General features: G+C 36.0%; 1 protein-coding gene across 2 annotated transcripts in view; it reads right to left on the bottom strand.

Moving 5' to 3' along the window:
- Positions 1–24,711, bottom strand: part of IPO11 (importin 11) — a 189,271-nt gene that overhangs the window by 24,804 nt on the left and 139,756 nt on the right. Inside the window, exons 28-29 of one of the 2 annotated variants that reach the window (XM_047087054.1) lie at positions 11,267–11,362; positions 4,872–4,956 (exon numbers count right to left, since the gene is read on the bottom strand). In XM_047087054.1, the coding sequence (XP_046943010.1) occupies positions 4,872–4,956; positions 11,267–11,362 (181 nt within the window). Of the gene's footprint in view, positions 1–4,871; positions 4,957–11,266; positions 11,363–22,527; positions 22,641–24,711 lie in introns of those variants that run through there. The other variant, XM_047087064.1, reaches the window with a different exon arrangement.

The raw sequence follows: 24,711 nt of genomic DNA, 5'->3' as shown, positions 1-24,711 counted from the left end.
TCAGCCCACAGACACCTGGTTGTATCCAAAATTTAGTTCGGTGATACTGCAGATTCTGCTTGATCTATATAAGGTACAAGTTAAAATTTATTTAAAGAAAAAATTTTTTTTAATGTTTATTTATTTTAGAAACAGAAAGACAGAGCACAAGCAAGGGGGAGGGGCAGAGAGAACTGGAGACAGAATCCGAAGCATGCTCCAGGCTCTGAGCTGTCAGCACAGAGCCCGACGCAGGGCTCGAACCCATGAACCATGAGATCATGACCTGAGCCGAAGTCGAACACTTAACCAACTGAGCCACCCAGGTGCCCCAAGATACAAGTTAAAATTTAAAACTCTGATAGTCACATAAAAATTTGAGGCTATCAAAAGCTAAAGACTTGATTACAAACCAGTAAAAAAGTCACGTGCAGAGCTCATTCAGCAAACAGCAATTTAAAAGTACAATGTGTTAAAATGATATTTTCACTGGTTTGTAATATGGCATAAATGTTTTCAATTCTAATATACTTCTTGAGACAAATAATGGAAAAACAATAGTTCATATTTTTGGACTAGAGGGAAGATAGTTCTAAATATTTCTTCTAAAATACATTAAGATATAAGATATATTCCCATATAGGGGGCACCTGGGTAGCTCAGTTGGTTAAGTGTCCAATTCTTGATTTCAGCACAGGTCATGATCTCATGGTTCATGAGACTGAGCCTTGCATCGGCTCTGAGCTGACAGTGTGGAGCTTGCTTGGGATTCTTGATCTCCCTCTCTCTCTGCCCCTCCTCTGCTCTCTCCCTCTCTCAAAATAATATACTTAAAAAAAAAAAAAAAAAAGACATATTCCCATAAGTGTACCTAAAAGATGAAAAACAGATCAAACTCACTGCAAGTATAAATGATCTTAAAAAGTGTTGGTCAAGAGAAATGGTATTTCTCTTGAAAAAATTAATCAAATAGGAGGCCTGCAAACATCTATTAACACTAGGAAAAGAGAAAAAAGTTATTGTCAAAGAAGTGAGGGGGACAAAACCCCAGCTACATTCTTTAACTCATTTTTTAAAACAGCGTAAAAAATACTTCTTAGGAACACTATATATACAGAACTTCCAAGTTTCATGAACATACTACAAATTTAGAAAACTGTGATATTTATTACTTAATCTAATAAACCCTCATAAACTTGACATTGTTAATATACATAAATAATTTCTTAAGACTATAAGCTCCATTACCCTTAAGGTTTATATATTTTGTTCACTCCAATATCCTCAATTTCAAGAATAGTGTATTATGTAGTGGGCACTCAACAAGTACATAAAGATTTAATACTTAAATACAGTAAATACTCACTGTTACAAAATAATTACCATCTGTGTGAATTATCATTAATGTCCTCCCTGAAATTGGGCATTCCTCACAGTCATTTCTTTAGCTCTTGGTTACAGTTGTGTCAATAACTGCAAACTACATTTAATTGTCAAAGTAAAGCAAATGTACAAATTAATAAACTACCTGTTTCCTAGCCATGCTACCACAAGACATGACAAACTATACTAACTCTACAGATCTAATTCCAATTCCAATGACTTATGGTAGCTGAGCTGTATTTGAAGCTGGTAAATTTCCCCTCAAACGTGCAGTTCTCATGAATTCTGCAATTTTAGCAAAATGGTATGTGCGATTTCTGAAAACATTTAGAAAACCTACAGAAATTTTAGAAATCAAAATCATAAAGAATGCCTCAGGCTAGGAGTCAAGAAAGCTCAGTTCTAATTTCAGGCTTTACCTAAATTTGTAACTCTTGAGTAAGAGGTTACTTCTCTGTGGCCTGGTTTCCTCATCAGTATCTGGTCATTAAACTATTTTAAGGGTAAGTAAGATGAGATTCTAAAACATTCCTTTGGAAAAAAAGGATAATGTTATGTAGATACGGTATTACTATTATTACTTCAAAGTCACGTGAAACAATGATGTTTGGATAGACTGTTATTTGTGCTACTGCACTATCAGCACAGGTAAATGAGAAATTAGTGCAGTTTTAATAACGTTCAAACTTATTTATATCAACTAAAGCATTTAGTAAGCATATATAAAATTAGATTATTACATACAGAAGCAGATCACCAAAGTATTTCTGGGGCTTGACTCAGTAGTACTTAACATGAAAGAGTGATCAGAAATACCTCATTAACACAGGCTACTTACTATATATCAAATGCTTCCTTAATGCTTTCTTAGCCAGTTCCATCAAGTTGCCAGAAAACATTAATATGCTCAAAAACTTCAATTTGGGAAGTACACCTTACAAATGCCTAGTAAGTCACACATCACAGAAAAGAAATTATAAGCAACTTAAATTAAAATGCTAATGTACTAGCTTAATTTTTTTAACTTTTTTTTTTTAATGTTTACTTATTTTTGAGAGAGACAGAGAGAAAGAGCTCAAGCAGGGGAGGGGCAGAGAGAGATAGAGATACAGAATCTGAAGCAGGCTCCAGGCTATAACTGTCAGCACAGAGCCCAGGGCAGGGCTGGAACCCACAAATGGCGAGATCATGACCAGAGCTGAAGTCGGACACTTAACCAACAGAGCCACCCAGGCACCCCTGTACTAGCTTAATTCTTTATGGAAGAGGTCACAAAATTGTCATTCTACTCCTAGAGCATAGCAGATAGGGAGAGACCTTAGAAATTAAATGAAAGGCTTTGAGCTGCATTTGATCTTCTGTTAATTCCCCCCAAACAGGTAGTAGAGACAGGAGATGAATGAAAGTGGACAAAATCAAAAAGTCTGGACAGCTTCATAGCTTTCCTGAATGGCAATTCCATCCTTATTTAAAACGAACCATGAGAATGATCATAATTTGATGTAAGCTGATCAACCACTTTCCCGAATTTCCATCACTGCTGGCTATCCTCTGCCAAAGCAGCTACTGAAATGCAGACACCACATTTTAGGGACCACTTGAAGACAACAATGACAGTAAGTAAATCAAACTTTCAATCATGCAGTCTTGGAACCAAGCAGCTGGACTTTTTCTTCCTTTTAAGTAAATATTTTCACTTAATATGAAAATCCTTTGACACTAGACTGGTTTTTCTTTTAAATAATAATTCAGAATCATTTACCAGCAAACACCTCCACTTTTTAAAATTATAACCAAGGGACATCTAGCTAGTTCTTAAAAAATTTCTAATGATAAACATAACACAGTCGAACAATATAATTACTGAAAGAAAATGCATTATTTATACTTGTAACCCTGAAGATACAGTGCGACTAATATTGTTACTGAAAAGTTACTGAAAAATTCTCATGGTATTCACAATTAGACTTATTCAAGGCTAAGATATGTGATCCCAGCATTAACCATCAATGCTGTGGTATCCTCAGCATTAAGATCAAGATATAGCTTAGTCCACCTTAGTAGAGATGACAATATAAATCTACACCGAAAAGCTACTGTGACGACTGATTTCAAACAAAATCAAACATTTGAAAAAATAATGATTTTTGTGTAAATTATTACTGCCTATGATTAGAACAATAATGGTAAAATAATCAGCTCTCAAATAGTATTTAAAATCACAAAACTGAATCAAGGAACTTAAAGTGCTATTTCTGAAACTATGCTCTTACACTGTTCTTTAAGATAATGTTTCACTTGCCTTCAAAATCAAGTTAGGATTACAATTAGTACTATATGATGTTACTGAGGATTCCTACAGGATGAAAAACAGATCTGAGTAGATTAATGTGCTAAGAGTAGATCTACCAGACTACAGGATGTGAATAGAGTGTGCACAAAAGCTGACAAATGAACAGAAGCAGAATACCCATTACTCATTACAAGTTTAGAATCCTACGAAGGAAGACGTTATATTTTTCTGTAACACCAATTATATTTTTAATGCTTAAAATAGCGGAGGTGAGAAAAGAGAAAAGACAAACTGTTACATGATACTGAAAGGCTATCGTCACCCTAATGAAAACGCCAAGTAAAACGGATTAAACTGTAGCACAGTTTAAAAGCAGGCTGTCAGAGCAGCGCAGCACCAGCTATACACTGAAGATGAAGCCCCTAAGGGTTAGTACGGCGTAAGTAATTCGAGGAGGGAACATCGCAAGCAGCCTGAAATAATGACAGCTAAAATAATGAGACACCCCTAATTACTAGCTGTTCAGTATCATCCCATGTCCGTTTCATATATTAATTTAGTTACTCTACTTTCGAGGGATATTAGCGTCGTTCTCAAGTACAAATGAGGGAAGAAGGCACAACAAGATTAATATTGGTGAGGCCAGGAGACTAGAATGGATTCCAAGAGGAAATGGGAAGAAGTTTACTTGTGTAGCAATTTTTATACTCATGGGTCACAGTAAATATTTAGAAGTTCAAGATTATAAATAATTTTAAAGGCAAAATATTTTAGGTGTTTCTGATTTATTTTCCTACCTAGCAGTTAATTTAAGGTAATTTTTATAAAGGCCTGTGATTATCTGAGAAAAAATTCATTGCGAAAATTCATGAAGCAATTTCAGTAATTCTCCTAAAAACAGAAAAACATGCATCACAAATGTGGTGAGGGTCACAGGTTTTCGGTAAGTGAAAGAGTAAATCTTCTGTTCTCCTAAGACAAGAAAAAGTGATTTCAGATTAACAGTTAAACTCTACTTCATGTACGAGGAGCAAAATTTATCTGTGTTAGGAGTACACTCCAAATTTCAAAGCTCAGCTTACATTAATTCTACAGTAAGGGATGGAAAAAGAGATTGAAAGGTGGATGAATGGACCAACAGACAGTTTCTTTCAGACCTAAAGAATGTGATAATATATAGCTCTCCCAAATTTTGAAAGCAGCTTTGGTAACTTACCATTTTTTTTCTCTTATCCTGTTCTGTGGGTGGTTCTTCATCTTCTGTTACTTTTGGTTCTTCAAGATGAGACATTAACATACAGCTACATTAAAAAAAAATGTTTTAAATAAATCAAAAATGTCCATAACATGTTAAAACAAACCCTGAAAATCACTCAGAACATTGTTTCTATGTCCGAAATGTGAGGAATAGCTAGATAAGTTAGATTCATAATTTTAAAAAATATTTAACTGCACACAAAGATTTAACTACAAAAATACACCTCACTTTTAAAAAAAAAGGGTCACACCAAAATACCGTAGAACATTTTACTTGAGAATTTAAGGTAGCAAGTTGCAAGGAATTTATGTATACATGATTTTTAAACCATACGTCACTTGTCATAATAGCAGTAATTTAAACAAATACCATCATTAAAACAATACTAATTATGCAATAAGCTACTTTGTTCTTCAAGTGACATTACTATGCTATAAGGAACTTGTCCTTGATAGCACTTGTACGTGCAGGACAGTTATAAATCATTTCATTTTGATTATCTGCACGACTGCTCTTCACCATTAACAGAGATAATAGAAATATAGCTTCCTATTCAGTCAATAGTTTCTCTCTTCCAGGGAGATAAGAAATAAATATTGTCTAGTGAATCAAACTGATGGAATAAACCTCACTGCTTCCTAATTTAGAAAAGTACCATTCAGTAATTTATCAGTCATAGGTTTCTAACTAATAAACTGGGGCAAAGAAAGCTTGGTTTCTCTTCTTTCTTGTAGTATGTACAGAAGAAACCTAATTCTTAACTCAGTTGTGTAAATAGCTTTTAATTCAAGGTTAAAGACAAGTGCTGACACCAGAAACTTGATCAGGCTCACTCTTGCAGGGGACATGAGTCTCGCTTCCCATTCCTCACCGCTAAAGAAAACAATTTTTGCAACAACCACCTATGACCCAGTCAGTGCACACTGGTACGATAAAATGGTAAGAACCTTAAACTGCAATCAGGAACAGCAAGAGCTTAATCTCTAACTCATTGACTGCATGGTCTTAACCTCTCGTTAATTATCCACCATGATATACTATGATGTAACACAACTAGTTGGCCAAGGAACCCTAGCACAAAGTGAGAAATTATGAATTATCCCAGCCCAAACACGATTCAGTAAAGTGAAATGTGTAGTAAACAATCTCAATCCCAGTTTGTATTTTAGAACTGAATAAAAAGGAGTTCCTATACGAGCTATTTTATGTCTGCTGCAGATCTGAATTCTAACTGCAATGAATGTGGATCTCCTTCCTTCATCATATTCCAAAATCTGTTCATTCACTTGTAGAGTAAAAAAAATCTCAGGATGTCTGGGTGGCTCAGTTGCTTAAGCATCAGACTCTTGAGTTAGGCTCAGGTCATGATCTCACAGTTCTTGAGTTAGAGCCTGCATCAGGCTCTGCACGGACAGTGAGACCCTGCTTGGGATTCTCTCTCTCTCTCTGCCCCTCTTCCGCTGTCGAAATAAATGAACTTAAAGAAAAAAATCTCTGCTCTCTCTTCTCTAAGTTAAATGATTTATTACATAAATAATGGAGTATATTCTGAATATAAATATACATTTACACATATATTTTCTCTCCACTGACTAAAAATTACTGAGAGGGCAGAATATTTTTCCTTTGCAATTCTGCAAACTGTATTCATTTGGGTCTCTGGAAGGTGTAAAGTGGGGAAAAAAAGTGAATTTGAAAAACCCAAAGATGAAACTCTCTCCTGCAGGAAAATTTCTAATTAAAAGTCAAATCTTATTTTTTTGACAAAGATTAAGGATAAGGAATCATGATTTATATAAAAGGCATGTGGGCCAAGAATATAATAATAGTAATAAAATAGTAACAGTCTAAAATAGGGAAGACTAATAATGAGAACACAGGCAGCCAGCCATCTCTCAAAGCGCCCACCCACTCACTGAACAGATTCAGGCACTGTAGACCCCTAAATCAGAAACTCTCCCGGTAAGAAATGCCAACCAATGAAACACAACCAATTATGTTAGCATGCAACATGGAACCCTTTAAATCATTTCTAATTTAAAAGGTACATGCAATAAAACAAACTCACTTAATCTAAACAAACTCACTTCTAAAAAGTCACAATGAAACTCAAACTGACAATATTATTCAAGTGGTCTCTGGAGTAGACACTTTGTTGATTATGTCTCCTTCCTAAAACCCTGAATTTGTCCAATATCTTCTTCTTCCATGCCACTAAATGCTTCGACATCACCATTTGCTTCAGTAAAAGCTGATCCCAGAGCCAGTGCCTCCAGAAGCAATCACAGCAGTCCTATTCCCCTGGTCTTTCAATAGAAGCATGTTTAAAAAATTCTAGCCAATTCTACATGAAAATGCTGGCTGAATCCTGTCGTTCTTTTTACTTCCTAACTTTGGCAAGGGGTTGTCAATTTCTTTTCCCAATGTGCCTAAAAATGAAATCTTTTTTCAGGAACAAAAAGGAAAGCACTCTCACCAAAGACAAGTAGAAGGCAAATCTCAAGCCTCAGTAACATATTTTCCTGGTTTAATGAATTATTTCTACTAAAATACAAACGTATAAAGAAATGCAAAAGAATGAAACTGAACCACTATCTTATGCCAGACACAAAAATTAACCCAAAATGGATAAAAGACTTGAATGTTAAGACCGGAAGCCAAAACTCCTAGAAGAAAACGTTAAGTGGTAAGTAAGCTCCTTGACATCAGTCTTCGGATGATGACTCTTTTTGGATCTAACTCCAAAACAAAGACAACAAAAGCAAAAACACACAATTGGAAGTATACATCAAACTAAAAACAACATTCAGAGAGAGAACAGACTGGTGGTTGCCAGAGTTGGGAAAGCAGTGAGGGGTGGACCAAAACGGGTCACGGAGGTCAAATAACACAAACTTACAGTTACAAAATACCTGTCATCATTTCTTCCCAGTCCTTCCTCTACAATCTACCTCAAATTCATATCAACAGTGCTCACCAGGAGTAGTACAACAGTTACCTGAAGGGCTTCCCCATCTCCCAGGCAGCATATTCACAATTTTTACAGGGCATATGACTCTCCTGGGTTCCTGTTTACCATGCAGGTTCTACTGCCTTAGCCCTAGGAATTTGGATATAATGGGTCTGGACTGGGGAAGGGAAGTGTGCTATCTTAACAAGCATCCCAGGATGTTTCACTGATCTAAGACCACTCACTGTGAGTCTTTCCATCCCTCCCAGTCATCCTCTACACTGCACTCAAGTGACCATTCTGAAGTATACATCTGTTCTCAGCACTGCCAATGAACCTCCACTAACTACACAAGCTACTCTGAAATCCTTTTCAAGTTACTTTATTAGTTGGTTCTAATCCACTACATTTTCTCTGGAGTTATTCCCAGAATAACTTATTCCCAGTTTCCCCAGAACCCTTCTTCACCTGTAGCTGGTACTGCTCCACAGGTCCCCATTTCCCCTTCTAGGCAGGGAACGCTCTCAGGACAGAGCCTCAGTGCTTCCTCACACAGTACACTGCCTGCCATAAACAAGTCTGAATAAAGAGATGATGTGTCAACCAGGCTTCTTTACTGTGGACCAAAAGGCACCCAGGTATTTGGTTAAATATTATTCTGGGTGTTTCTAGATGAGATTAACACATGAATGTGGACACTGAGTAAAGCAGATTGCCCTCCCCAGTGTGGGTGGGCCTCAATCCATCACTTGAAGGCTTGAACAAAAAAAAAGGTCTAATTAAAAGAGAATTCAAACTCTCTTTTAGTTGGAACATCAGTCTTCTCTGGTTTTCTGACTTAGACTAGAACTTACAACACTGGCTCTCCTGCTTTTCAGGACTTTGGACTTGGACTGAAACTATACCATTAGCCCTCCTGGGTCTCTAGTTTGCCAAATGAGGATCTTGGGACTTCTCAGCCTCCAAAATCACATGAACCAATGCTTTATAATATTGATATTTATGTGATTCTAAGCATAGAACAATAAATATAAGTCTCTCAGGCATTCTCTCTCTCCCTTTAATATATATTGGTTCTGTCTATATGGAAAACCCCGACTAACATACTACTTACAGAGGTGAAAAAAACAGGGTTTTCTTTCTTTCTTCTACTTTACTCTATACTCAGACTACAACGGGAATTCAACAGAACTAAAAATATTTAATAAAGTTGAATAAACTGTTCTGATAAACTGTTCCAATAAACAGGAAGGGAAGCTGGAGGCTAAGTTAGCTACAGAAGTAAATATTTCATGTTTCTCACGTGCCATTTTCTGAAAGTCTACTTATACCCTGCAGTTGAATGAACTGTAATTTCTAGAACTCTATTTAATTCACAGAATTACAGAATAGGAAGATTATCAGAGATCTTGTCTAAGCTCTCTTAAAACTTAGAAAAGTTAGGAAAACAGTTTTTACACTGTGCTTCCACATGCCAAATACCAGCCCCAGGGAAAAAGCAACGACCAAACCATTCTGGGGAACAAAACAGGGGTTTTACATCCCAGCTACCCAGGCACCCCAGCCCTCAAGTCGAGGCCTTTCTAGTCTGGATCCCCATAACAGTGTCCTAGTCAGTCTGCTTTCCTTACGTTCACCACTTTCCTCTTCCAAACCAAAACCTTCTCCCTGGCTGAGTGGACATCTTGAGTCAGAACAGCATGATTCTAGTTTTGACGACTCCACTAAACTGCTGGGTCACTGCATTTTCTGAGTCTCTGTAACCTAATCTTTAAAATAATGAAATTACACCAATTTCTAAACTTTATTCCTAACAACTTCCTGACCCTCATCCTTTGCATTTGCACCATTCTATCATAATGTCCACTTCCTATACCCTAAGTCCTATCCTTTCCTGAAGACTCTAACATACAGTGCCTTTTCCTTGTCTTCCTATGAAACCACAACCCAGAATTCTACTATTTTGTGTGCTTTATTCAAAATAGATATAATGGTCTTTACTCATTACCAGTGTTCCATTTTACACCCTCCCCCTAACTAAATTATATATTCCAAAGAGGACAAGGAACATTTGTTTATATCCTGAACACTTCATAAACAGTTGCAAACTTTGTCATGTGTGTGTGTTATGTATATTATGTACATACATGTATGTATGTTATATATATTATGCATAAATATACAATATTTATAGTCATGTGGCATAAACCCTATGTTAACTTTAAAAAAACCTGCCTACATGCATGGTTTCTTATTTTGGTTGTGATCACAAAAGTTTGAACGCTCCACTTCATCTGAACTCCTACATTCTTGAAAGCAAGTTTACATGCCAAACCCATTATGTCTACGTATGTTGAATAAGATTCAACAATGTATATTTGCTTTCCATGTTTTTCAACAAAATGTTCAATGGCAACTGTTCCCATTTCCTATAGATTGTTTATAAAGAACAAAGAAAACTGACTCAGTATATTACTGACATAAAGTCTAGCGGTCTTAAAGCTCATTAAGTATTGCTTATCATAAAACACATGCCCTTTATTAATAACAAGAAAAGGTATAGCAATTCTATTAACTTCAAAGGATACAATGAGATGAAATTTCAAATTTGTAGTTACATGAGAGTGTCAGCATTTCTGATAGAATGATTTTAACTATTCTCATAAAACATTAATTTTAACCGTTCTCTTTTAAAACTGGTCAAGTACCAGATGACTCTAATATTTAAAGGTGCCAGGGGTACTTCTACCAGACAAATACAACAAATACAGAATGCTTTTCAATCATCTTTTCCCCATAACTTGCCTAATGGACAGGGGAACTTTGTTAGTTAAAAAAAAGGACATATTGAAAACATCTTAAAAAAAGGAATTTATACACTAACATACACATAGATTATTTTTTAAAAACTTCATGTCATATCATGAACTGATTATTGGACCAAAGAAGTCCAATCTATCATTTCACTTTAACAAAGTAAAGCTGATCTCAAGATCAAACTAATTATAAGCAAAAGAAATCTACTTTTTCTTTTTATTTATTTATTTTTTTTTTTTTTTAAACATTTATTCATTTTTTGACAGACAGAGAGAGACAGAGCGTGAGTCGGGGAGGGGCAGAGAGAGAGGGAGACACAGAATCTGAAGCAGGCTCCAGGCTCCGAACTGCAAGCACAGAGCCTGATGCGGAGCTTGAACTCACAGACGTGAGATCATGACCTGAGCCGAAGTCGGACACTTAACTGATGGAGCCACCCAAGTAACCCCCCCACTTTTTCTTTATGAAAGAGAAAATTAAAAAGCCACCACACTGTGCTTATATAGTAGTAGTGAACAAAAATGATTCAGGATATAATTAATTACCACCCTCCCCAAGTTCAAGTACAATTAAATGATCCACCTACTCTTTGTAAGTTCCTGTTTCAGGATCTTCTGTCATGACATCATGTAAGCCTTCCACTGAGATGTTTATAATCCCACAGAATTTATCTTGGATGACACTAAAATAAAAGAAGAGCAAAACAAATTAACTGGAGTATTTTTTTTTTAATTTTTTTTTTCAACGTTTATTTATTTTTGGGACAGAGAGAGACAGAGCATGAACGGGGGAGGGGCAGAGAGAGAGGGAGACACAGAATCAGAAACAGGCTCCAGGCTCTGAGCCATCAGCCCAGAGCCCGACGCGGGGCTCGAACTCACGGACCGCAAGATCGTGACCTGGCTGAAGTCGGACGCTTAACCGACTGCGCCACCCAGGCGCCCCTAACTGGAGTATTTTAACCAGTAGTTATTTTTTCTTTTCTTTTCTTTTTCTAATTATCCCTTTAAACATCAAGAGAAATATTAGTAGTAAAATAAAAAAGGAAAGCAAACTTCCAAAATATTTCTTATAATAGAAAGAGATAGGAAAAGATATACTTTAAAAAAGTATATAAAAGAGATTTTTATTTATAAAAAGTATTTATAAAAGTATTTATAAGAAGTATAAGTTATAAAAAGTATTTACAAAAGTATTATAAGAATTATTTATAAAAGAGATAGGAAAGATATACTTTAATATTTTCTTATTACAATAGTCCTGTGCTGATTTTATAACTAAAAAGATAAAGATAACAAAAATGTTTAAGATTAAAAATCTCTTTTCTTCCGAAGACAATGCCAAGAAAAGACAAGCCATCGACTGGGAAAAAAGTATTTGTAAAACATATGTATGACAAAGGATTTGAATCCAGAACATATAAAGGCCTCTAAAAGCTCAAGAAGACAACCACTCAATTTAAAAATTGGCAAAGACTTTCACAGACACTTCACTAGAGATATAAAGATGGCATACGAATACTTGAAAATATGTTCAGTGTTATTAGTCATCAGAGAAACGCAAATTAAAACCTCAAAGACATTTTGATTAAAAGTTAAATTAAGAAGAGTGACAATACCAAGTGCTGACAAAGATGAAAAACAATGTCATATACACACTGCTGCAAAGAATGAAAAAACGGTATCCATTTTAGAAACCACAATGGCAGTTTTTATAAAGTTAGCACACTCCATGCAAATCAGCAATCCATTCTTATATATTTACCCAAGACCAAAACAAGTACCTTCAGATGTGAATGTAAACATTTATGGTAGGTTTATTCATAATAATTCACAACTACAAATGACCCAAATATCCATCAACTAGTGAATGGATAAACTGTAGGAAGCTTATTCAAAGAAAGTTGTCAGCAATAAAAAATGAACTAAAGATACATGCCACAACTTGGATAAATCTCAAAAACATTATGCTAAGAGAATAAAAGACTCAAAATGCTACATATTGTAGGACTCCATTTATGTGACTTTCTTGAAAGGCAAAATTATTTGTTCAGTGGTTGCTAGAGAAAGAGACACAAGGGAACTTTTTGGGGTGACAGGGGTGTTCTATATACAGCGTGTACATCTGTGAACACTTTAAAGCTTAAAGGAGTTTTACTCTGATACTGTATTTTTTTTTTAACATTTTCTTGGTTTTTGTTTGTTTGTTTGTTTGAAAGGGAAAGTGTGAGCGAGCATGGAGAGGTGAAGCAGGCTCTACGCCTAGCAAACAGCCAAGATGGGGCTTGATCTCACAACCCATGAGATCACGACCTGAGCCAAAAACAACAATCAGATGCCCAACAGAATGAGCCACCCAGGTGCACCATATGCAACTATACTTTCTTTAATGATTCTGACTTTAAAATTTTTTTTAATGTTTATTTATTTTGAAGGAGAGAGAGAGCATGAGCAGGGGAGGGGCAAAGAGAGAGAGGGAGACATAGAATCTGAAGCTCCAGGCTCTAAGGTGTTAGCACAGAGCCTGACACAGGGCTCGAACTTGCAGTGAGATTGTGATTTGAGCTAAAGTTAGGTGCTTAACCGACTGAGCCACCAGGCGTCCCTAATGAATCCAACTTTTAAAAGGTAGAAGTCCATAACCATCCACTCAAACACTAAATTATACTATTTGAATTTAAAACTAACTGAATAAATTCTAATGTTTATCACCAGGGAACTTCTCGTATCATTTCTCTAAGAGATATACCGTGTTTCTAGTACCATTCCTATAAGAGATATACCGTGTTTCTCATTCTGTATTAACACGAATGATTGTTTTAAATGTTCAGTAAAGTAGATACCAAGTAACCATATTTTGGGTCATATTCCCGCCTTTGTAAAGTCAAATGTTTTATCTGTACATTCAAATGGGATCAGATTTTAGACAAGTCAGCAGTCAAGCAAAAGTAATAACTAGCTGATGTCATTCTAAGAAAATTTTTTTTAATGTTTATTTATTTTTGAGAGAGACAGAGACAGAATGCGAGTGGGTTGGGGCAGAGAGAGAGAGGGAGGCACAGAATATGAAGCAGGCTCCAGGCTCCGAACTGTAAACACAGAGCCCAACGCGGGGCTCGAACTGATGAGCTGTGAGATCATGACCCGAGCCAAAGTCAGACGCTCAACCTACTGTGACACCCAGGCGCCCCCTGATGTCATTCTAATACATTTTAATGTACATATTAACACCCTATTACAGGAGTATGTATTTTTTTAAGTCACTCTATTTCCTTCATAGAAGAACTAAAAAAAAAATCTCTCAAGAAAGACACATATAATTTGCAGTGGCAAATTATTCCTCTCCAATTCTCATCACTGACCCTCAGAATCCTTATCACTCCCATCACTTGAGATCTTAGCATTTTCAAGTTAACTCATTTTGCACTGATATCATTAGGATAGTTGTACCTCGTCAATAGAAAAACCCTAATTTTGATATAAATTTATTATCATTTCACAACGTTAAGTGGGATCCAACTGACGTAACTCATTTATTATGATGACTTCAAGGAGGCAAATGCGCGCCTGCTATCACAGTCTCTTACATTTCATTCTTTCTCCTTAAGAACTTCAAGTTCTAATAAACCCGCCTTTCCCAAGTTATATTGCATTACTCCTTCTTCCGTGGCTTTCAGGCAGTTAAGTCATCATCTCCTGAATAGAAAAGCTGCTCAGAGACCTGCTTACTCCCTTCCTGCTCCTCACAAGGCTCTTCCTCCCTTTTCTATTCACCTTAATTTACACTTCCTTCTTCAGGTCTTCCCTGGCCACTCTAACTCAATGTAAGTAAGCGCTTTGTCCTTGGAATTTCCAGTAGCATAAAACGTCTGGACATCTCATTTACACACAACTCCTGTGCCATCTATTACTTTCTCCCAATGTCCTTTAATTTTTCATGCCTACATGTCTGCTCTAAGTTAACTGTAAGCAGAGCCCATGTGTTATATTTTTCTACGTCCCACAGGACATTATGCATAATGTGAACACTCAATAAATAATCATGGGAATTGATGATCCCCCAAAGCTCAAGAACTGCTCTCCCTCATTTTCTTGTGGCAATATTATTTTTACTTATCTTTTTTGGAAATTACAAGTATGGATAGTTGAGTTACAGATAACACATTACAATTAATTACACTAAACATGAAGCAGAAAAGAGAATAGACGGAGCTGTGTTGGAATCTATTTCTGAAACACTCATTTCAGAAAATGCAAAGAAAGGTTAACATCATGGGTGAAAGAGGAGAATGAAAGTAAAACCAAAGGGGATAAAGTATTAGTAACCTGAACGTTTTTTTCCTTTTTATTTGTCACAAATACTCTTCCTTTTCTTCTTTCACATACTTGGTAGATACATTAATTTATTCACACAGACACAAGCTACAAATATACTACAGAAAAGAAAACAGGCTTTTTTAAACATCCACTTGTTTTGTTCTTTAAGTGCGTTATAAATGACATTACACACATATAAACATTAAATAGAGGAGAGCATGAAAAACAGTACTAAATATTATTTGACTGTTTAAAACAATTCCACATAGCTTTCAATAAACTCAACTTTTTCAGTTAAAGACACATGAGTAAAACTATAGTTCTTAATCTTGTCTTAGTATTTTCTAAAGCTATGGCATCTTAAGGCATTTTCTGGGTATATAAAAGTACCTGTAGAATATGTGAATTGCAGGAACTTCATGCAGACTGATCTCTCTTTGCCTTTGAAAACTAATTGGTAACAACAAAAAAAATCAATCCATCTTTTTATGTGTTTACTATGCTGATTTAAGATTATTTCTACACTTTTGTGTTATTATGAACCCAACTACACGGGTTCAAAACAGTCTTTGAAAAATAAAAGTTTTAATCCCCAAAGGTACAAAAGAAATTTGTAATATTCATTTGATTACCCTAAACAATATTAGACTTAATGAACAGTTTCTTTCTAATGAGCCAATTTTTATTAGCATTTTTGTATTGAGTATTTTATAGTTCTATTTTTCATTGAAATGATCTATTCATCATGGGCCATGTGTTTCAAACTCTGTTAAGTGATGGACTCCTGTATCTATATCATATCTTCATCCCCTTGGACCTTGCAAGAAAACAGGCATGCAGAAACACAAAATTATCAGTTACTTTTTCTGAATAGTTTTATAATCAAAATTTGATGATTTAACAGTTTTTCATAGAACACCCAAGAAAAAAATAAACCAGAATCTTAGTCATTCTAGCATTTTCTCTGATCTAACCAGACCACAATTACACTATTTAGCACACACAAATAATTAATATTTGAAGTAAGTCTTGCATTCTTATACCTTAAATACAGGGGGTCAAAGAAGCTATTAGGGTAATTTAAGAAACTCATAAACTTTAAGCTTTCAATAAGCCACAACTAAATAAAAAATTCTCCTAACTATACTTCTCTGGTAATAGTTTAATAGGATTAAGCAAAGAACAGCAGTTTATTGAAAGAAAAAGGCAAAAGAACAAAGCCCTGACTCATCAGTCTTGTCTCAGAATTTCTACCACACTAGAGGATACAAAACTGGTGACTTTTATACTAAGGTTTTTTTCCTCTCTAGATATTTTCCAGGACCTAGCTGCAAATACTTTTGTCACTTAAATGGAAACATATATCCTTTCTACACAGCAATTCTCTACATGATCATGGAAAACAGTGTTAATAAATCTAGTTCCCTTGACAAATACTGGCAAGGAAATAGGATAAAAATTCTTGGTGGAAATTCACGAAGTTATTTTAAAATGAAAGTTGGATTTTTACATCCAACAATAATCTTTACAAAAGCTTTTTATATTATAAATTATTCCCTCAATTAATTTTTTGAGTGCACATATAGAAGCAAAACAAAGAGGCCCATTATCTTTAAGACAGTAAGAAATAACTAATGATCTACATATGATGACATGAGAAGAAACTGCCACCTTCTGTGATTTTTCAAGAGAAAGACTATGCTTTGAAAAACAATATGCAATGACAACACTAAGTTTCCATAAAAAGATGATGACTGATGGTACAGAACTGTGTGGGAAAAACATCAGGCTAAAAACTCCCAGCAGTGCTTCTTTTGGATGCTTATATGAGTCACTTGACAGAGCAGTTTTGGATTTTAAAAAGGGAGTATAAAATAATTTAATAGAGATTTCAGAATTATGTGCTTGGGGATATGACCTCCTATTGTAAATGCTAGACACTGTTGATGATAAAGCTATACAATATAATCATGAATAAACACACACACACACACACACACACACACACACACACACCCCTTCCAGACATATGAAAAAAGCCAATGTGCTGTCATTAAAGTTATAAGAAAAGATATTTGTGGCTTGTAGTTAAATTCCTGCAAAAGTGCTGTATACCACACAGCTCAAACCAAAATGAAGATAATGTGCACCAGAAAACTGATACATGATCAAAAGAGGGCTTTGGTAACAAAAAGCAAGTAAAGGGATCCTTCTAACAAGGAACAAGAAGTCCAACAGGGCATGGTTAAGTGTCTGGGGGACCAATTTGGTAGGAAGGCCTAGCATTAAAGCTGTTTTTCAGAACCTTGTAAAAGGTTCCTCAGGGTTTTTTTTCTCCCATTTTTGCACCCCTTAAAAACAAATATAGCGTATTTTATTGTTATTGTTGTGATGCAGGAAAGATAACTGAGTAAAAATGCCCTAAGTATATGTGGGTCCTCCTCCATCTCAAAGCTTAAATACTTTGGTGTTTATGCAATTGAGAAGTTCAAGAAATGTCCACATATACGTCATGTTTCAAGGTTCTATTTCTTGACGTGAGTGGTGGCTACACAAGCGTGTCTACTCCTGTAGGTGCTTTATGTATCAATAAAAGTCTTAAAAAATGGGTGTGGGTAGTTTAAGAGCAAATATTTGTCACGTATTAACATTAGTGTCGGTGAGATATAATTAAGTTCTATGCTACTTAGAGCACCCCTAAAATAAAATATAAGACAACTGGAAAGAGAATAAAAATCTGTCCAACTTTTGCTGACTCAAGACACAGGTATGAGGAAGAATGGATCAATAACATAACCCCAGAACTTCATGTATGAGAAAGTCGAGGACTCTACTGAGAGAAAAAAGGTGATGGAGAACAAAGAGGTATCCAAAAATCCTCTTTCCCAACTACCACTGAATTCTGCCCAATTCCTTCATTCCCTCACAATGTCCACCCTTACCCCTCCCCACCACTTAGTCTCCAGGTATCAACACTGGCCGCCCCTCACCTGCAGAAACCCATGAGATACCTCAGTCTTCCTTGACTCCAGGCTCCCACTCCATCAACTGTGACCTTGATTTCCTGCCTACTCTTGAAGTGTCTTGTACTTACTGATCAAGTCCTCAAAGACAATCTAACACCAAATCTCTCTACTCTGATGCTAGGAGGGAATTGGGGGTAAGTTCCCAATTAAGTTCCTAGAAATGAGATTCATATTTTTGAACACACTGGAATTTTCAATGTATTCTCAAAGTATAGTACCATAAAAAATTGTAGTTGAGTTCTCTACTTCTCATTTGTTATGGGAGAGGGTTGAGGTGGGGGGAGCTTTTTTGGTATGCCTTACAACCTTGACCAACTTTAACAAAAGTCAATTGAAAAAATGGATCTGTACCTAAAACTATCCTTCTGAAACACAACAATTTTATTCTTGAGTGCTCTATTCAAAGCACTTTAGTCAATGGTAGAGAAATACAGAAATCTTAAGAAAAGTTCCTTTAGCTATATTAATTTAGAATATTACTTAGCTTTAACTTTGCTGTTTTGCTCCAGGTAGAGCTGCTTAAAATGTGAAATAATCAAATGCACAAATTATAGTGCTAAAAGTTTCTGTGCATGTATCACTTTGAATCAATTTTACATTAAATAAGTTTTTAAACAGTGTAAGAGTGTCATACAAGCTAACATCTTTAAAAGGAAAAGCTGCTGACAGAAAGTAGAACTAGTACTTAATACATACCACTGTGCACAATTACAGTTCTATATATAAATTGATATTAACAATTTCTAGTTAAGCCTACATCAATTAGAAGTTACACATAAAAACATAAACAAATTCTTGATAAAATTACTAAATTAGTTTCTTTGATTTCGGGGAAATTTTGTTGTGAGGTCAAGAAAAATACTGTTTACGGATATTTCCTAACTTCAAAAAGCTACGTATGCTGCTTCTAACATCTTCAAGAGGATGTGGTTTAGGTGGTGGGGATGGGGAACATGGAAAGGTTTTTACCTTTAACTTTGAATATTCCATTAAAAGATTTTTTTAATGTTTGAGAGAGAATGACTGAGCACAAGCAGGGGAGGGGCAGCGAGAGAGGGAGACAGAGGATCCGAAGTAGGCTCTGCAACTGACAGCACACACCATGGGACCATGACGGGAGCCAGAGTCGGATGCTCAACCAACTGAGCCACCCAGGCACCCCTAGCTTTACTTATTTCCCTATTGTTTGAATTCTTCTTGTTTCCAAAGAGTATGTACTTTTAGTAATTAGTGAAAACACTTAATCGGAGTTGTGGGAGTTGGGAGGACACAAACGCAACAAAAGTGTATTATTAAAAACATTTTCAGGATGAAACATACCACACGCTCTTCTATAATGAAACAATTTATGTAAGAATAGATTTATTTAAAATGTATTCAGGTTTTCTGCTAAAATCACAGTCAAGGACAAAACTTTATGCTAGGCAGGGAAAAGCAGAAGAGTGAAAACTCTTGGGGTGGCAGGGCCAGGGGAGGTGTGGCTGTAATTTCTCTGCAATCTCTAGTGCATCCCAAAACCATTCCTTAGATCCTTTTCTGCTTTTCAAGTATTTTACATCAGCAGCTCTCCAGTCGCGGTCTCCAGACCAGCAGTATCAGCAAACCTGTTCAACTGCACACTCAACAGGCCCCACTCCAGACCTACTGCATCAGAAACTCTGGGAAGGGGGTGGGGGCAGGGTGGGGGACAACAATCTGTGCTTTAACAGCAGAGTTGATTCTGAGTTTGAGAAGCACCATGTGCAAGTACATTGGACAACCTAACACATTCTTATAGTTACTTCAGTTTCACAACACAAACTCAGTAATTATCACTTGATTTATACACTCCTGGATTGCTTCAGGCTAATTTCATATGCAAAGTATTAAATACTAAAAAATAGAAATCTGAGGGAAGAGGAAGGACAGCACAAACATGAAATACATAATGCTCAAGAGAAAAATTTTAAGATATATTTGTGGTTCAGGTCCCTTTTAAAAGATCAAGCATGGGCACTTAATATATGCCCAACATTCTGCAGAGAGCTACACAAGTAGAAATTCAGCTAATAAAGAAAAACATGACATAGTTTCCATGGCTTGAATTACCATCTATGCTACACTAAAGGTTCTCAGTCAAGGCTACTAATGTCTCCTGGGAGCTCTTTCATCTTATTCTTCCTCACTTACTTGTCTCCCAAAATCATGGCCCAAATGGTTGATGTTACTGTTAAGAAAGTATCATATACTTCCGGTGTACGAGACAGATGGAAGGTTACAAATTACTGACCTTTACCAGACAGATCTCTCCTAATCTTCTACTTGCTGGATATTTCCACTTGGGAGACCAGATATGAACCTCAAATTCAATGTACCTAAAATTGACCTCATTAATCTGTCCCTGCCCATATCCCCACTCCTTTTCCTTCCTTTGCTCAGTAAATGTAACACAAAGATAGCTAAGCCAAAAACTACCATCTTTGACATACCCATTGCTTACCACCCCATAGCCAATCACCAAGGCAGTTCATCTTACTTCCAAAGTAGCTCCAGAACCCATCCATCCTGTTTGCCACTATCCTGGCCCAGGCCTCTAGTGCCTCTCCTCTGGATTGGTGATTCATATTCCTGCCCCATTAACCCTGCCTCTCGTCTCGTTGCTCCTTCCAGAAAGAACGTATTCTCCAAACAGTAAATCTGCTTATGTCACTCCACTGTTTAAAATCCTTCCATGGCTTCCTGCTGCCTTAAGGAAAAACATGAAATTACAACATCCTTCATCATCTGATCTCTCTCTCCAACTGTAAATCTCACATCACCACTCACAACTCTGGCTATACTGAATACAGTTAGTTGATGAAACGCAGGATTCTTTCTTCACCTCCTATGATATGATGTAACCTTTAACTATTATTAAACTTTCTTCATTTCTTTTTTTTTTTTTATTTAAATTTTTTTTTTTCAACGTTTATTTATTTTTGGGACAGAGAGAGACAGAGCATGAACGGGGGAGGGGCAGAGAGAGGGAGACACAGAATCGGAAACAGGCTCCAGGCTCTGAGCCATCAGCCCAGAGGCCGACGCGGGGCTCGAACTCACGGACCGCAAGATCGTGACCTGGCTGAAGTCGGACGCTTAACCGACTGCGCCACCCAGGCGCCCCAAAACTTTCTTCATTTCTATTTACCCTTCACGATCCAGTCGCAACGTCACTTCTCTCATAAAGCTATCTCTCACCTCCACTTATGTTGTATCCAACAGTACCCTGAAAGTACAATACTTACCATCCTGTACAGAAACCATGTGTCTCCTCTAGATTTCAAGCTTTACCGAGAAGACAAACCATGCCTATGTCATTCACAATTAGCACCAGGCAGCAGTATAGCATGAAATTAAAAGCATGGGCTCTGGAATCAGACAGACCTAAAATGTGTCAAAAGCAGTGAGAGTTTGGACCGTTTCTTAAACTCAATCTCCCTAGGTTTCCTTACCTATAAAATGTACAACTACTTTACAAGGATTATAAGTGATATGTGAAGTATTTGTTAGCATAGTGCTTGGTACACAGAAATATTAGCTATTATTATTACTTCATATGGCAACTATCAAGGGAGATGTATGCTGAATGAATACAATATTCACAAATTATTAAAAACATGTATTTATTAATGCTAAGCTCATATAACTCATTATATTTCCAAGTAAAGTTTATATTCTATAAGGAGGCTTTGGTTTAATTCATGTCCACGGCACCGAAGTTTTCTTACAGCTAATATTAGGTTGAATTATAGAGCAGAATGTTCAAAGAGAATCACCTGTGCCTCACTTTCAGGAACAATTTGTTTGTTAAGTCGAATCTGCTCCAAACCAGGGCTCTCTAAAGAATTTGGGGAAGTGTTACCAATCGGGGCAGTTACATTATACCTTGCTGACTGATAAAAGCTGTAGTATTCAAGTCTGTTCTCCCCTGAGTTTTCTGGTGCCTTTACTTTTTGTTTAACTTGAACAACTTTGTAGATCAAAAAAATGATTAAAACACAAGCTAAGATGAAAAATGCTAGCAAAATGTCAAAAGCCTCATTCAACTTTTCAATTTCTTGTGCACAAATAAGAGATGTTCTCCCTGACACAGAAGCAGCATCAATCGGTAGAGCACTGTTTTTTTCCGAGTTCAAGTTAACAGAAGTAGTAAGCTGTATTTGCACAGGCAGCACTGCAGTAGCCTCTAATGGATTACCAAAGGTATTCTCTTGAAAGAATCTACTGGCAGGAGAAGTACGACTTCGTTCCCAGAGAGTAACACTCTCAGTATTTTCCAAATGTTTCTCATTTGTGGTTATTTTATGCCAGGCCATCATTAACGTTGTAGTCTTGTGATGAATATGAAGAGATTTTACAGCCCAAGCTCTGGATACATTTGTCGAAGATGTAACACAATTTGTAAACTCAGTCCATTTAATGGAGTGCAGTGCTCTGCCGCGCAGGGATAGGGGATTCTGACACGAGATGTTCAGCGTAATGGCTGAAGACGCTAGCCAGTCCCGAAGGCCCAAGAGTTTGCAGTTACATTCCCAAGGATTAGAATTTGCCTGCAGATGAGTCAGTGAAGACAATGGCTTAAGGACCCTTGGATGTAAGTCTGTAAGATTATTAAATGACAGATTAAGGATCTTCAGAGACGCTCCCATGTTTTCAAAAGTATCATTATCAATACTGATTATTCTGTTTCTATCTAACTTCAGGTAAATTAAATTCTTTAACAAGCTAAATGTGTCGGAATTTAAATTTTCTAAATTATTATGACTTAAGATCAAATGTTTAAGATTATTAATTCCACTAAACCCATCCCTAGTAACATTTTTAATTCTTGAATTTTTCAGGAGGAGATACTCCAAGTTGACAAGTCCTTTAAATGCAAAGGGCTGTATGGCTTCAATGTGGTTATGAGACAAAGAAAGTCTTTTAAGGCTTTTAAGTACTTCAAAAGCATTTGATGGTACTCTTGTTAAATTATTACCTCCTAGATACAAACAATCCAGGTTTCCAAGATGCTGAAAGCCTAAGTCTGATATCCTCAAAATTTTATTGTTTGATAAATCAAGTATCCGAAGAGCAATCATACCAACAAAGGTACCATGCCCCAGGACAGTGATGCGATTCCTTTGCAGATTTAAGTACTGAACTGAAACTAAGTCATTAAATACTCCTCTTGGAACAAAAGATATTTGATTAGACTGTAAATATAAATTACGAAGACTGGAAAGTCCCTCAAATATTCCAGGATCCAAGCGTTTCATAAAATTATTATTTAGATATAGAAAATATAGATGCCTCAAATGAACAAAGGCTTTTGGATATACATACACAATGCCAGAGTTATCCAAATACAATGCTACAAGAGAATGAAGTCCTGTTAAATCACTCTCATTTACATGAGATATATTGTTTCCACTCAGGTACAGAAAAACTGTACTTTCAGGAAAATTCTTAGGAATACTTGAAAGGCCTAAGTTACGGCAGTTAATCTGTCTCCCAGTGCAGAGCTGGCAAATGGACGAACATCCAAGAATCTCTTTATGGAATAATAACACAAGATAACAGGTAACAAGTAGAATAAGTCGTAGGCAAGGCAGAGAAAAATGTAATCCACACATAGCCCTGTTCTTGGTTTTTCTGTTCATATCAGAATTGGCTATAAAAAAAGAAGGTAAAACTTTAAATCATCAAAAAGTTCTCCAAATCAAAGTTTTACAATACTAAAAAGTCTGTATCTCGCTTATTTTTATTAACATCAGCCAATAATACTAGGTATCATAAATACTACTATGGTGATAGCATAACATAATGAGTTTGGAGTGGGTTCTAGAATTAATACCTCCAGGCCATTAACCCACTGCTTGACAAAATGGTAATTCAAATTGAACGAACTGCAAAATGTTTGCTAAGCCAATTTAAAATATTATAATTAACAATAACAAAAATAACAAATGATGACGTAAGGATAATGGTCTTTGAAAAGAATATGCCCCTTTTCAAATTAAGGTAATATCAATTACATAACATTATAATTTACGAAAATACAAATTCATTACAAAACAACAAAACTACAGCTTTTCACAAAATCAAATTACTTTTTGTTTCAGCTAAAAGTTCATATTTAAATAAATAATCTTACCAAGAACAGGAAATTCATATTATTGACACCCGGCTGATTCAAGTAAAGGTTTGCTTTCTAAATCTGAAGAGCGACATTTTTAAGCTCCATCTCTTTCTGTGGCACTGTTGACCTCCCCCCACTCCACTTTTTTTTTTTTTTTTTTTAGTCACAGTTTGCTCAGGAAACACCACTCTTCACATGGGTTCCTCCAGAGTCAGTGAGTAAAACAAGTTACCATGGATACAGGAAACTGAGAGACAGGAAGTAATTTTATCTATGTTTCAAAGGTATTGTTGAAAGAAAATCTCAGGAACTTATTTTTTTCAGAAACCATTAATTTGAGATTTACTAATGCACATACCTAAACATCTTAGAATTTAAAAAATGTTTTTTAAAAAGATATCTGAAAATTGTAAATATTCAAAATGAACAAACTTCGGGCATCAGCAACAGATAGCTACTGAGTAGGAAAAGTGAGTTAAGATGTAAAGAGACTAACATAATTTTGGTGAATTTAGCATAAAATATTTACATTGTTTTGAATACATATTAC

The sequence above is a fragment of the Lynx rufus genome, unplaced genomic scaffold (genome assembly GCF_022079265.1).
Source record: "Lynx rufus isolate CCGP_SWC_20201006 ecotype Redwood Valley unplaced genomic scaffold, mLynRuf1.p SCAF_1, whole genome shotgun sequence".
Classification (NCBI taxonomy): domain Eukaryota; kingdom Metazoa; phylum Chordata; class Mammalia; order Carnivora; family Felidae; genus Lynx; species Lynx rufus.
This window is presented reverse-complemented; position numbering and strand designations above follow the sequence as displayed.